Raw genomic sequence first — 14101 nt, forward strand, 5'->3', positions numbered from 1 at the left:
AAATCAAACCTGTCATCTTTACCGTAATTCTGTATTGTAGTATTGGAATGGTAACAGTCCTTTCATAACAACGACTGTGTTTATTTTTGGTTATCTATAAATATGTATGTATCTTATGACAAGTATGTAAAAGCTACGTAAAAATATATTAGATTTTGGATTTTTTATGAAAATAATTTACAATAATCTGATCTTGAATTTTAATTCTGTGCACGTGCATTTGGAATATATATAATCTTTCACTCCCAAAGAAATTATTAAATAATAACGAGCTGAACAACTTTGAAGTATATATACTTATTACCATTTCCATTACCATAGTTGTTTCCATTAAAACCATTTGCAAAGCCGGTTTTTACACTAAACCAGACTAAATAAAGTCAAAATATCTGAATGAAAAAGTCTATATAAATGTTTTTGAATCAGTTGTTTACACTCGATAATAGAAACCACGTAAATCTACCAAACCATACGCTATTTCCTACGTGCTACAGTCCACCAGCGCAACGCGACTTCGCGGATCACGTATATGAACTTATTTTAGTGAATCAAGCGCCGGTGAAGAAGTCGGTTGTGTTCATTCACCTTTGTCCGGAACGTTTTAAAATGTTTCGAATACTGTGTGTTCTCGCATGTTTTAATTTAGTTCTAAGTGACCCTCTAAACACCTACTGCTGTTTGGAAGAAGATGGTATTTTGGACGAAACTGAAGCATTCTGTGTAAATCCAGTCAATGAGAGTAAAAAGCCTCTACGATTCCAATGTACCAATACCGAAAGATTCTTAGAAGCGGATTTTAACTTTACAGGGGACGATAGGGAATTATTTTTTGGAGTTCAATCTTTATTACAAGACCAGGGAATGTAAGTATTAACCGTTGTATATGAACATGCTGTTTTAACTAATAGTATAATTAAATAAATAATATAAATATATGAATAATATAAATAAATAATAATAAAAAAATAATTTATAATAATAAGTTAATAATAAAATAAATAGTATAATTAAATACTTACCTTAATTATGAAATCTTGTTTGAAATAATATTATTATGATTATCGATTTAAAAGATTTTCTACAACACATTGAATTCAAATAATAAATTCATAAGTGATGTTACTGAAAATTTCAGATTTTGTACCGCAAATGAAACTACAAATAACACGCAAAAATTGTTATTGCTTTGTAAAGTAGAGAAAAAGTCGACACAAATCGTAGTATGGAGTTATTGCATGATAGTTTCGGCAATTTTTCTTGCCTTGACCGCTATAGTATACTGCGCCTTACCAATCCTAAGGTGAGTTCAAATAATTAATATGTTTACTGTATCTTTTGTAATCTTAAATTATTTAAGCATATTTTTTACAAATAAATAAACTGCGTAACTAAGTATTTAAATAATCAAATAGGTTAATACATAGTAAAATAAACACATTACATTTTTTTATTGCGAATTCAATTACATTAATACGAACGATTTTCACAACCTATGAATATTATAAAGTTCCATCGCTTATATTTGCAATTGTTTAGATAAAATCCATGAATGTTTCTATGAATCTTTAAAATCTATGAAACTTTGTATCATAAAACCCACGCTCAAAAGGGCCGAAAATAAGGCTGCCCATAAGCACTTTAAAAATTACAGTTTTTTAATTTGAGATTTCGTGTATAAATTTGAGTTTATTTTCTTGAATCGACAGCTTTATTAAAATAAATCGTATACCTATTTAGAGGCAACTGAACAGAGAAAGGTAGTCTCGTTAATATTTTTTTAAATAGTATCAGGTATCAGGTATCTGTATATTATATTTGATGGAAATCGTCCTCAGTAAAACGTAATATTAACGTTGACTTGGGCCTCAGAAATAGATACCTTATACTTGATCTACGAAAACAAGCTAGAAAGTAACAAATATAGTGAAACCGGTCAAGAACCCGTTTGTGCTGACAGTCCAAAGGATCATTTATATCTGAATCCAAAAAACAATACAATTGTGTATTATTTAGTAGTAGATATGACGTAGATCGTCTGCTTATTGGTGATTTCAAGGTGAGCCTACGCACTAAAGCAATTTTAGTTTGGCCAGGAACACATAAATATTTGGAACCAGGAACACATAGATTATACGACGCAGATAATAAAAAATACATAATTTTATGTTAATAATAAATATGCTGCGTAACTAATATAGCAACAAATTCACGAATATTTTTTTCAGAGATTTACAAGGCAAAAGCATTATTTGTTTCTGCGTGAGTTTATCGCTGGGACTAATTTTTTTGGCCATAATGAAACTCATGGAATATTCCGATATGAATTTATGCGCTGCTCGAGGTAATTTTATTGTTCATTTTATATATATATATACTAAAATAATAAATTCAGTGTCGCTACAACCCTATATACTTGGCTTCAGATTGCATCCGTTTCTTTGATCATTTTTATTTCATAGACAAGTACCTGATCAGTCTTCCTCACGCACATCGTAGACAATGTATAATATAAGCAATGATATAAGTTAAATTTCAACAAAAATTATGAGAGTCACGATAAAGCCACTATTCATAGTTATTCATAACTAGGTCTTGCGTATCTTAACGTAAGTACCTAACCATGTTTTCCGCTTAATATTTTTACACACACGCGTAAAAGTATTGGTAGTAGTAAAAGAAGAAATTTATATTAAAACAATGATATTTATCATTTAATACCATGTAACATGACTGATAAGACGAATCAATCAAAGAGTGCGGCTATCAACTTTTTGAGACTAAAGCATGTTGGTTTCCTCACAATGTTTCCCTTCACCTTACGAGATAGTGTTAAATGCATACATATATATACACCCGGAGTCTATCACCTCCGACCTCAGGGTGCTGAACATTCCTCTTTAGCGTAACCTAAAATGATCACCATACGATTTTTTTCTCTATTAAGGCTTAAGTTTTTATAACATACCGAATAGAACACATTTAAAAATCAAACCTTTGTAATAAAACTTTTAATATCTCTTACGCTTTAAAATATTTCCAGACGCCGTATTATTTACGACGCGTTGCCTACGCATGCAAAATAGTGACGTTATAAATTTACTAATTATCTAATATCCGGCCTCCGGCATCCGATGAGTACCTACCAATTGTTATTCTACAAGGCGTGTATTTAAATTCATCACGAATAAACGATACAAATATTTTTAACAATATTTACCAACGATTACAAATGTTTCAGGCTTCCTGACCTATTATTTTATGGTATCAAGTTTCTTCTGGATGAATTCCATCTCGATACAGATTCTATTTCGAATCAAGTGAGTATGTATTACAAAGAATCACCCTGTCTTTTATAATTTTTGAGAGACGAACATTTTATTATTTCATGCTCAAAAATTCATTTTTTTTAATTCTTCTTAAAAATTTTGCACGAGCCATAGATTTATCAGATATTACGTCATTGCAGACGTCCATCAGTGCCCGACTATGGCTGGCGAACCTTTTTGTGGTACGCTCTTTACGCGTTTGGCACACCCGCGCTTATCACAATAGCTATGGCCATTATCAACTTCCATCCTGGAACACATCAAAAGCCAGGCATCGGTCTCAACAGTTGCTGGTTTGACGGTAAGGACCTTATATTATCATTTTCAGTCATTCAAATCATAATAAAATTTTCACTAAAAGTTACACTTGTATATCGGCGTTGGAAAAAAATACCGTCACATTCTTCGGTTTCGCTTACGCTTTACAATTTTTGGTTACGCGTCAAATACACTAAATAATCCGATGTTTTATTGAAAGTTTTCACATAGAATAGTCTCGCGAGAAAACGTTGAAATTAGTCGGATTCAAGTAGACTTTGGCTTCAAACAAGAGCTTCGTTAGATTACATATGTATTTAGAATATGGGTTTTCGATATAACAAAGAAAATACAGCAATTGAGGCTCTAGTCCGTTCTCAACATCCAAAAAAAATTGTATGCCTATGATAACTTACACTTTTTAAAGGACTCAAATAAGCCATACTTGACATGTTCATTTTAAGTTGTACGTATTCCTATAAAAAGCATATTCAAAACAAATTACTTACAGTCGTGGCAATTGTACAATTGGCCTAAATCATAATTAAGTTTAGGTAATTAGTAATAGTTTGTGTTTTAATAGTTAAAATCAATATCCAATGTGAATTTAGTCTAAAACCTACCAATGGCTACCAGCTGAGCCAGTGCCGAATGAAAAAATTATTGTTAAATGTACCTGGTTTAAACAATAATAGAGCACTACCGTCTCAAGCACCTCCAACATCGGCAATTCTTGAGATTATTATATATGGGACCTGCCACTATTCAACATTCAAAGTGGATGAACAATTTCAAGGCCAACCACTTCCCAATGTGGAACTAGATAAACCCGAAGAATGTGATATGAGTCATTGAGTTATTGTCTTCCTATATAATCTGAAGTGATTTGTGAACTTATCCTAAATTTCTAAGGTATACAAATATCTTGTATTATTTAGAAGAAAAAATTCAATTCATCACTTCATAAATTGTGTGAATTAATCCTATGCATATTCATAAAAATCAGTGTAGTTGCACTATCTTAACAAAACTATTCTACAGGTTGTGGTCATAAGAGACAGATGAGCACTTTAGTTAAAACTGTACTTTTACACTGGTTGAGTTGTAAATAATTGTTGTGATGTGAATATCATTGTACTCATTGTATAAAATAATTGTAATTCCAGTGAATTTCTAAATATATTAATTAATAAATATATTTTATTTAATATTTGGGTGTGATTGTGGTATTTATTTCATAAGATCCGGCTCTACAATTGATGGAGCTTTTACTGGGTTACTAGATTTTGTGAAATGTAAACAATACCTATATTTCATATTTCAGTTACCATAAGCCATTATTACCAAAAATATATAATATCGGTAGGATAGTAATAAAAAATAATTCATTTACATTTAATACATTTCAATTCTATTAAAATTAGTAATAAGGTGAAATGAAATAATTGTATTATTTGAATTCGTATTTCTATCATTAAAAAGCCTTTTGTTAAACTTTATTTAACTTAACTTCATTTAACCAATTTCTGTAAAGTTGCATTTCAGATCATTTTTCGAAAAATAAGGTCCTAAAGAAGTTTCACTACTTACGTGTGTACAAACACATACATATTTAGTTTAAAAACGTTCTTTATATGAAAATGTGTTCCGTAAACAACATTCACTCAAACCAAGCTAGCAATCAAAGAAGAAAACAGCGAAAATAAATTTTCGTGACAGAAACTAAATATTTTAAGATAATTTAAATTTTTACTTCCAGATAAAAGGCAACAATGGTACTACATGTATAGTGTACTATCAATACTCATGGCACTAAATCTAGGACTATTTTTCTACTTGTCAGTTTACTTGTGGAGACAAACCTTCCTATCAACACACGTCAAGGAATTGCGTTATAAGTATGTATTGTTTATCAAAATAACTTAATAGTATATATAATGTAGATACGACAAAGTAATTATAATTATAACTAAATTATTAATTTGGCGGAAATCAAATTTTATTTAAAAATCCAATGCATTATAAACTGCATTATTAACTAAAATGCAATAAGTATTTTTATTCAACTTGTGTATTCATGGATGAAAGCCTGTAAGCACACAATGGGGAAGACCAACTGGAATATCAGTTTAACCAGGGCCTTAGTCCCATCGTTAACCATTAAGTCAAGGCGAAGGTTTGTTTTATAATGATGATATATAATACGATTTCTTTTCTTTCAGGTTCCGAATGACATTAAAGATGTTTATTATAATGGGTCTGCCCTGGATATTTGAAATGATTAGTACTTTCTTCGAACCACATATCATTTGGTAAGTTAAATAATTAACCATAAACAGCCTTCAATTCGCTATAAATATGTAAAAATTATTTAAATCTAATTCAATTGAATATACGAACCAAACTTGAATTTGGCCGTATAGTTTATGCAAATATTACGTCATTTCTCAGTTGTTTAAGGTAAATGAATAAAATTTGAAATAATATTTTGACTCCAAGCTATAATATTTCTTCTTAGTAGCGAATTATTTTAACATCTGATACTGAGTTTTACAAAAACAATTTAACAGATATTTTTATTAAATTAGACTATAATCGATCACCAAGTGCTCCGCAGTTACCAATAGCGTTTAAATTTTAGTAACACATTATGTGTAAACGATATAAAGTAAAATATATACATAGTACCAGATCCGAAACTATGTTTTACAATAACAAATATACAGAGAGTTTCAAATTAGACTATAGTCGCTCGCCGTGTACATACTAACATACTCCGTAGTTTCCAATAGGGACCCCTAGCTATTATTAGTGATACAAATATTGGCAAACAAAAACATAACTTAATCCCATTCATCAGGAAGGTAGATAATTTTACCAAAGTGGTTACGTGACTACCACACACACACACATAAATAGTACCTTATTTCTTTTTTTTCTTTGTATATTGATCTTTCTATCTTTTTTGATTATTATTATTTTGTGTTACTGTGTGTTTCGTACGTAATAAATGTCATGTTATGTTAATTATGATATTTTTCTTTTAATATCCATAGTGCTGATGACGCAAGTTTGGGATCACAAGGTATTTTTGTACTGGTTATTGGGATATTATGTATCGCTATTGGAAGTTACTTAGTACGGGCTCGTATATTATTTATTATTCTGATACAAATTTCTATATTACAGGACACTCTTGGACATATTTAACCTCATCCAAGGCCTCTTAATATTCATCGTCCTAGTCGTGCTACGAAAGCGTGTATTAAAAGCTCTATACAAAAGAGGCTGCCTGGATTGCGTTTCCGGTATAGTTGAGCGATACCTGGCGATCGCAGAAGACGACGAAGAAGTTGTGCAACACACCATTGACGTGCCTTTAGACGATAAAAAACATAATAATATTTGAAGAGATCTTGCTTGAAAGGCTTTGTCTGTTAAGATACTATGACTAGTCCGCGTATTCACTGAGGCCAGAGGAGAGATTTAACACAGTTCAACTAATATTCTTAAATGTATGTTAATAAGTTTTAGTTATAGTCGATATAAGAGCAGCTAAATAATATGACTTTTACAATAAAATTTTATAAAATATTGCAAAAATCATTTATTTATTCAGACGACATTATTTATTAAAAACGATCAATTTGGTTCGATCAAATCATTTTCTTTTAATTAAATGTATTTAATATATTATTTTAATGTACTACCATGATTATGTTATTCATTTAGTGCTAGCGTATCTCATAGCGTAAAAATAATTAGAACAGAAAGAGAAGAAATATTAGTGAAAAGAGTTTAGTTTTTGTGTATGATTTTAGATCAAAGTTATATTTTTTTTACTGGATTTTATGCACTTCTTTATTTAGTTTTTCCCTTACTAGAGTTGCCTGGAACAGATCGCTTGTTAGCGATAATTTGTTGAATGCCTTATAATTTCTATATATTATTTTGTCTTTGTAAAAATATAACAAGGTGAACAAATCTCGATATTTTAATAAGAACGTAATTTATCCTGAAAACCAAAAAAAAAACAAAAATGTTTCAAAAAAGTTTATTTACAATTTAAAAAATAAACTTAAGATACTTAAGAACTGGAAAACTGTCTATCCAGTGGCTTCGTCAATCTCATTAACAATTTCTGTCGGAGTGAAGGTCTCGTCGTCAGAGTCGCCCCCGGGATGCGCCGACACATGGTGAGAGGGTTCCTGCGTATGCGCAGCGCGACGCGTTCCCGGCGCACTGTATTCTCGCTCGGCCTATTAAACCCATAAAGATAATTTTATGTATCGATAAAATGAAAATGATTAATTATTCATAATTTTAAATGGACATTTTGATATTAAACCTAACAATTTATTATCTATAAAGAAAAACTACAGAATTAATATTATTTATCTAGTTTAATATTCATTAGAGTTAATTACATAAATATAAAGATTTGATTTTTATTTGCTCAGTGTTTCGCTATAAAATTTAAAACGATTCACTCAGTAAATACAGACTCCAATTGCAAATTCATTTTATGTTCTATTCATAAATGCTTACTAATACTCGATACACTGGTACATAAAGGAAAAAAATAAAAAATTTTAAGAGGCAAAATCACGACCGAATTAACGCGGGTGCAACACAACTAGTAATGAATTGGTTTCCTTATAATTAATATAATTGTCTATTCTTTACATATAATCATTTTGTCGATCCGAAGTGGTGGAGGCCTGATGACCTGTAACACAGGTGCACAACCTTTAACAGGCATCAGTCTCACTTAAGCAATAGCAGTGGTCCAAAGAAGAATGACAATTATTGTATATGTTTTTGTGAGAAATAAAATAAATATATTATTATTATTATTAATGAATTATCTCACCTGAGGTCGTACAGCAGTGTTCATATATAGGTCGTATACGTAACGGGCCATATGCGGCATGTCTCGTATGCTCATAACGAGGGCGTCGGGTGTGAGTGCGTGCGCGCTCCGTTGAGCCGGGTATCGCTCGCCCGGGACCAACTCGAGTTCTAACGGACGCTCTACTAGCTGAAAAGTTAAATAACATTTATTTTTTTAAAGACAACAATTTGTCAGTAATAATAACTTTAAACTGTTAGAAGAATTTTTTGAATAATAGTAAAAGGGGCGGTTTGTGCTTTGAGCTATATACGAGTATATTATAGAATGTATTATTTGAATTTGGACTCTTTCAAATTAAAAATGTACTATATTTTAGATATATTAGATTTTCAAACGGACTTTATGTTGATGATTATATATATTTAGGACACCGTTTTTCAATAAATGAAGAATACGCAACACATGAAAACAGTCTCTAAAAGAAATTGTTAAAAATGAAACAATTCCCATGGCAATGAAAGCAAATTACTATATAACACATGTATTCTCATGTCTTACGTATGGATGTCAAACTTGGCGTGCGACAAAACAAACTAGTAGTTTTTCAACGCAGCATGGTTGAAGAAGAAGGTGAAGGTTGTAAGGTAATTAACCGGATCACAAATTAGCATAACTATCGTAATAATTAATATTAAAAAATAAAATAAATAAATTTAATAATTACCTGATTGAAGGTAGGTTGCAATTCGAAGCAATTCCTGAAGAGATTAGCGCGTGCGAACACGTAAAGTCCCAGTCGAGCACGAGACGCCGCGACGATCAGACGTCTCAAATCGCGCACGTGACCCACGGCTTTAGTACGGACCAGGGATATCAAAGCGATATCATTCTGTTGACCTTGATATTTATCCACCGTCGTTACCTGGATAATAAATTTCGTGGATAATAAAGTTCGTGGCTTAATTATTTTCTTTATATATAAATATACAATTCCTTAAAGCATTAGTGTTAATTACAATTGAACTAAAATTATAAAACATAAGAGACTACTTTTTGTAAAATAAACGCATCGTAGAGTTTTAATATATTTGTTTTAAATCAATCATTACTCATAAAATAATAAAATAGTAATACTACGATCCCTGAAGTTATGTTCCGGAAATGTGCTATCCAAAAAGTGTTTACTACCCTATTCTTTCGACATCCTTACTCATAGGTGGGCAGAGGCAAAAGAGTCCAACATAGAGACGCTGGTGGTAAGTTTGGACATAGTGAAAACTAGGTGTGAGCAGTACGTCTCGGGCACTTTCCAACCTATGGACTCCCCGAGAAATTACGCAACTGGATATCCAGCTTTTTCGCGGATCGGAGCATATAGGTCGTCATGGACGGAGCATGTCGACCTTGAAACCCTTATCCTCGACTCTGCTTATTCTGCTTATGATATTTCACAAGTTAACAAAATTCATTGTTATGCTGACGACAGCACTGGGGATACTCTTTATATTGGCCGTTCAGATATTTCTCGTGCAATGGAGTAGGGACTCTGACTGGACTCGGACTGGGGTAGAATAAATCTTGTCCAATTTAACCTCAAGAAGACAAGAGTTTGCGCGTTTTCTGCTCCTGAACTCCAGCTAGTGAACTCCTCTCTTCGAAGGCATTTCTCTTAAATCTTCAGCTAAGTTAGTCTAACTTAGCATTACCTTAAGAGTTTTAGTGAGAGAATTGTCACCATCTCTGGTTCTTCACTCCGAGCCACCGCTGCAAGTGTATAGAGCACAAATTCCGATTGACCGTATTTAACGAAGAGCGATTTGAATCGTCAACGACCAGTCACTTTCGCGCGGCTTGAGCCGGGTATTACTGCATCTTCTACCGCATTTACCGTCGAGAGTGCTCCGAGGAGTTGTTCAGATTAATATCTGCAGCTGAGTTTCATCATCAGACGCCAAGGCAGAATATAAAATACCATACATATGACCTCAACGTCTCTCTTTCCACAACTGAGCCTCTTGCCCGTTTCTCTCCTGTTATAGAAAAAATATATATTTGTTACAAAAAGGTTACCTTATGAGGTCTGCCAATAAGTGGATTGTCTGCGCATCTCTTATCAATGACATCTCTGATAAGATGCTTCTGTCCGTTGTAAGTGGTAAGGATGGAGATCTTCTCCGCTGGCCATCCAATGATTCTCATATACATAAACACCGCTACCACGTACTCTGCCTCCGCCAAGTTCTGTAAAAAAACACAATATTCGAAGGATTTTCATTTTATCTAAGCTGTGTTACGACGAATTAAAATTAAAATTCCCTTTACACACCTGGTAGAAATACGGGCTGGGTTCAGTTTCGCCAGCTCCATTGAAGTCCTCCACGTTGATCAGCTGGAAGTCGTACCGCAAACCAGCGTTAGCCGCGCGGTACTCGGGCAGGCGGCACACGTGTCCCAAGTCTCCAAGAGCGCGGTAACGCCAGCGATACAGGTTGCAAATACTGCAATTGTATATTCAATATTACTTTGTGTGCTTGGAAAGCGTTTTTAACTTTCAGTGTTAATGTTATTTCTGTATAAGGCTATAACATTTGTAGGAACATATTATTTCAATTATCAAAAAAGGTTGGCAGTGTTTACAACCAATTATTCTCGCTCGTTCGGCGGCAGCCGAATAACCGAAGCTAAAGTATACCTAATTTAGATTTTCGAGAATTTGTAAATCTACATTGTTTATATGTAGATTTACAAATTCTCGAAAATCTACATTGTTACGACATGTATAAATTATATTTTAAACTAAGAAGCTTACAATATCAAATTTAATCGAACGCAAATTGTTAACAATGAACATAAATTAAATACTTAAAATCATTGTGGATTCTCAGGGAAAAAATTCTAACCAAAAATTAGAGTTATTTTTTTAATCAGGGTAAAAAACTGGGTCTGGCCTCGGATTTATGTCTGTCTGTTCGTAAAAATCGTAATATGCAAGTAAGGTCATCCTTCTGTGCCTGAAAGATGCCGGCGATTTTTGGATCTAAGGCAGTTTAAGTTACCTCACAATGATTTCTTTCACCATTAAATATAAGATCTTTACACTTACGTAGGCCTTGATCGTCCCTGTGCATCCAATTCCACATATGGCACACCCAATCGCACCATTCTGGTAAAGAGACTCTGCTCCATATTAGAATACTTCTGGAAGGCCATATTCTTCACCACTGGAGGTAGCTGGTGGTGATCACCGATCATGATCCAGCGCTTGAGACGCGATCTACCATCCTGAGGGTTTTGGAGCAGCAGCGGTATGAAGGTTTCGATCTCAAGGATTTGAGCAGATTCTTCCATTAGGATGTTGTCGTATTTGAAACCTGTGTTACGTCATGAGATTGTAAAATAATTACGAACCAATCAGGTGAACGTGTATTTTTTCTTCAAATAACAATTTGACGTAAATTTGTGAGGGTTTCTGCTGTGGTCAAAGAATGCGTACCACTAAATAATGTGCCTTTTTGGTACGTAGAAATGTGGAGTATAATTTAAATACAAATTATTAAAATAACACATTTCATTAATTGTACAATGTACTAGGAATACATGACACAAGACGAACCTATAAGCTGACATATGGTTATATTTACCAATATTAATATGAACAAAGAATTAAATTAAATTATAAACCAGATGCCCCCACTCACCAATCTGAACCAGCTCGGATCGTTTAAGTGCGGCGTGCGTACACGTCATGGCGATAATTTTGGCTTCCTTCACCAACAAGTATTTGGAACGATCGAGACCAGACCGTAGCAGCTCGAACGCACGGAACTCTTCCAGTTCCTCGAAAATGTGGTCTATGTACCTATTGAAGATTTTTGGCTTAGCATAATGGGTTGAGGAAAGTTGAGAGATGATGAAAATAACATATAAATGAATGAAATAAAAGCGAAGTGAATACGTTAAAAACTCTCCTAGTTCTTTGAAAATCTGGTTTAATATTATCATCCAAGAGCGAATAAAATAATAGCTATATACAATACAATCTATGTAACTAGTAATAATATAGTTTTAAAAATTTTGGTTTCACAATAATGAGACCAATATAATTTTAATTTTCAAGATTATAATCAATTATTAAATTTGTTAAAACTTACAATGATTAAAAAAGTTTTTTTAAAAATGTTTGTGTAATAGACTTTTTTTCACTAACGAAATGTATTATTAGACTTCTTTTTAATAATTTTTTTGTTTCAATTGTCACAACGATGCAAAAAATGTGATAAAACATTACTATGACCTATGAATTTGATTTTCTGTTACCTGTAGCAACTTTCGGCAATTTCCAAATCCTCTTCATAAGATTTTCCCGGGAACAGTGGTTTGGGGGCGTCATCGAAGAATTCGTGGAACGGAAAGTCTTTACTAATGGTTTCCACGGTTTTCGTCTGTTAACACGTGGTTAATATCAAAATAAAGCTGTAAATCTTAAGTGTCGAAATGTTCTAGAAATAGCAAAGAATTTGCAACGTTTATATTTAATGAACCGGCTTCTCATTGACTGTAAAGTGGTCATTAACGCATATAGTTCAACTAAATTAGTATAATTTACTACACCATAACATCGATTTTATTGCAAACACGGTGGCAATGTGAGTTTTACCACCCTTTTTTTGTCAACATTTTTCTATAATAATTAATGATATATATATAACGAACCTGTTTAACGGCCCGCATAAACGCTTGCCAGCGTGGACGCACATGGTACACGTGGAAATGATGAGCAAGTTCACATGTGGCTCCAGCCTCGCCACCAGCCTCCAGGGTCCGTTGGAGACGAGCTACTTGCTCTAAGAGCTCCAATCGCTTTGCCAATACGTAGTTCACACGACCGTACCTGGAAGAAGATTAATTAATTAAACCAATTAGCAAAACATCATCATTCATCAATACACCTTTACAATTTTCTTTATCTTTATATAGGAATTATAGGACTTACATATATACTATTTATTAATTTCTTAAAGTTTACCACATCATATTTAATGCGATACACACATGTCTACAGTATATGTTCAAATAAATGAAATAGTAGCACAAAATTTGAACCTGTAGTAGAAAATTGTAGATATACTTTTCTTGACAATTAGGAATAAAAATCGCGCGTAAAACCAAAAATTCTACTGTCATAGCAATTTTAAATTACCTTGAGAAATCTTTATCCGTCTGCAATTCCTCTTCACCGTGACCAAGACGCAGTAGATGTCTCTCATCAACATCTAGTTCAGCCACTTTCTCGAAGAGCTGGTTCAGAGCTTGGTTACTATGAGTTACTACTAACGTCCGTTGCCATGGGAAGTTGTGGTAGAGGTTAGATATTATTTGTACTGCCACGTCCGTTTTACCTGTTAATTTTAATTAATTTTAGTTGTGAAATTATTTATTTTTGATATAACAATGTTCCTGCAAGGTGCAATACTAGGTACGTATTTATATAATTGCTGCCTCTTTGTGATCTACGAGTATGTTACTACTATTACATAAACATAGCTTTACAGGTTTTAGTAGTATAGTTTATTTATAACAATACTTAATAATTTAATAAACAACGTTATTCAGTATAACTCTGAACAGCTTTTTTCATTATTTGCTATCATATAGTTTTTTT

At 32.8% G+C, this 14101-nt stretch overlaps 2 protein-coding genes across 2 annotated transcripts in view; one reads left to right on the forward strand and one right to left on the reverse strand.

The window, feature by feature from the left end:
- The first annotated feature begins 513 nt into the window (after window positions 1–513).
- On the forward strand, window positions 514–7182 carry LOC110994071 (probable G-protein coupled receptor Mth-like 4). The gene is made up of 8 exons (XM_022260560.2): window positions 514–863; window positions 1136–1300; window positions 2226–2341; window positions 3239–3317; window positions 3467–3627; window positions 5344–5482; window positions 5807–5896; window positions 6774–7182. Exons 1-8 carry the CDS (start codon window positions 607–609, stop codon window positions 6991–6993), a joined length of 1227 nt encoding a protein of 408 aa, XP_022116252.2. The 5' UTR covers window positions 514–606; the 3' UTR covers window positions 6994–7182.
- A 440-nt stretch (window positions 7183–7622) lies between these two features.
- LOC110994069 (RNA helicase aquarius) overlaps window positions 7623–14101 on the reverse strand; it is a 51219-nt gene continuing 44740 nt past the window's right edge. Inside the window, exons 18-27 of the mRNA XM_022260558.2 lie at window positions 13640–13838; window positions 13153–13330; window positions 12757–12881; window positions 12138–12298; window positions 11543–11810; window positions 10766–10937; window positions 10510–10680; window positions 9164–9361; window positions 8458–8625; window positions 7623–7843 (exon numbers count right to left, since the gene is read on the reverse strand). Coding sequence (XP_022116250.2) covers window positions 7691–7843; window positions 8458–8625; window positions 9164–9361; window positions 10510–10680; window positions 10766–10937; window positions 11543–11810; window positions 12138–12298; window positions 12757–12881; window positions 13153–13330; window positions 13640–13838 — 1793 coding nt within the window. The 3' untranslated portion in view covers window positions 7623–7690. The remainder of the gene's footprint in view (window positions 7844–8457; window positions 8626–9163; window positions 9362–10509; window positions 10681–10765; window positions 10938–11542; window positions 11811–12137; window positions 12299–12756; window positions 12882–13152; window positions 13331–13639; window positions 13839–14101) is intronic.

Source organism: Pieris rapae, chromosome 11 (assembly GCF_905147795.1).
Source record: "Pieris rapae chromosome 11, ilPieRapa1.1, whole genome shotgun sequence".
In the NCBI taxonomy this organism is placed as follows: domain Eukaryota; kingdom Metazoa; phylum Arthropoda; class Insecta; order Lepidoptera; family Pieridae; genus Pieris; species Pieris rapae.

Bases quoted from the DNA above. Each gene is read 5' to 3' on its own strand.
- LOC110994071 (XM_022260560.2), top strand. From the start codon at position 607: ATGTTTCGAATACTGTGTGTTCTCGCATGTTTTAATTTAGTTCTAAGT. The intron at 3,628-5,343 runs GTAAGGACCTTA...TTTTACTTCCAG, and splicing joins CAACAGTTGCTGGTTTGACG to ATAAAAGGCAACAATGGTAC. The intron at 5,483-5,806 runs GTATGTATTGTT...CTTTTCTTTCAG, and splicing joins GTCAAGGAATTGCGTTATAA to GTTCCGAATGACATTAAAGA.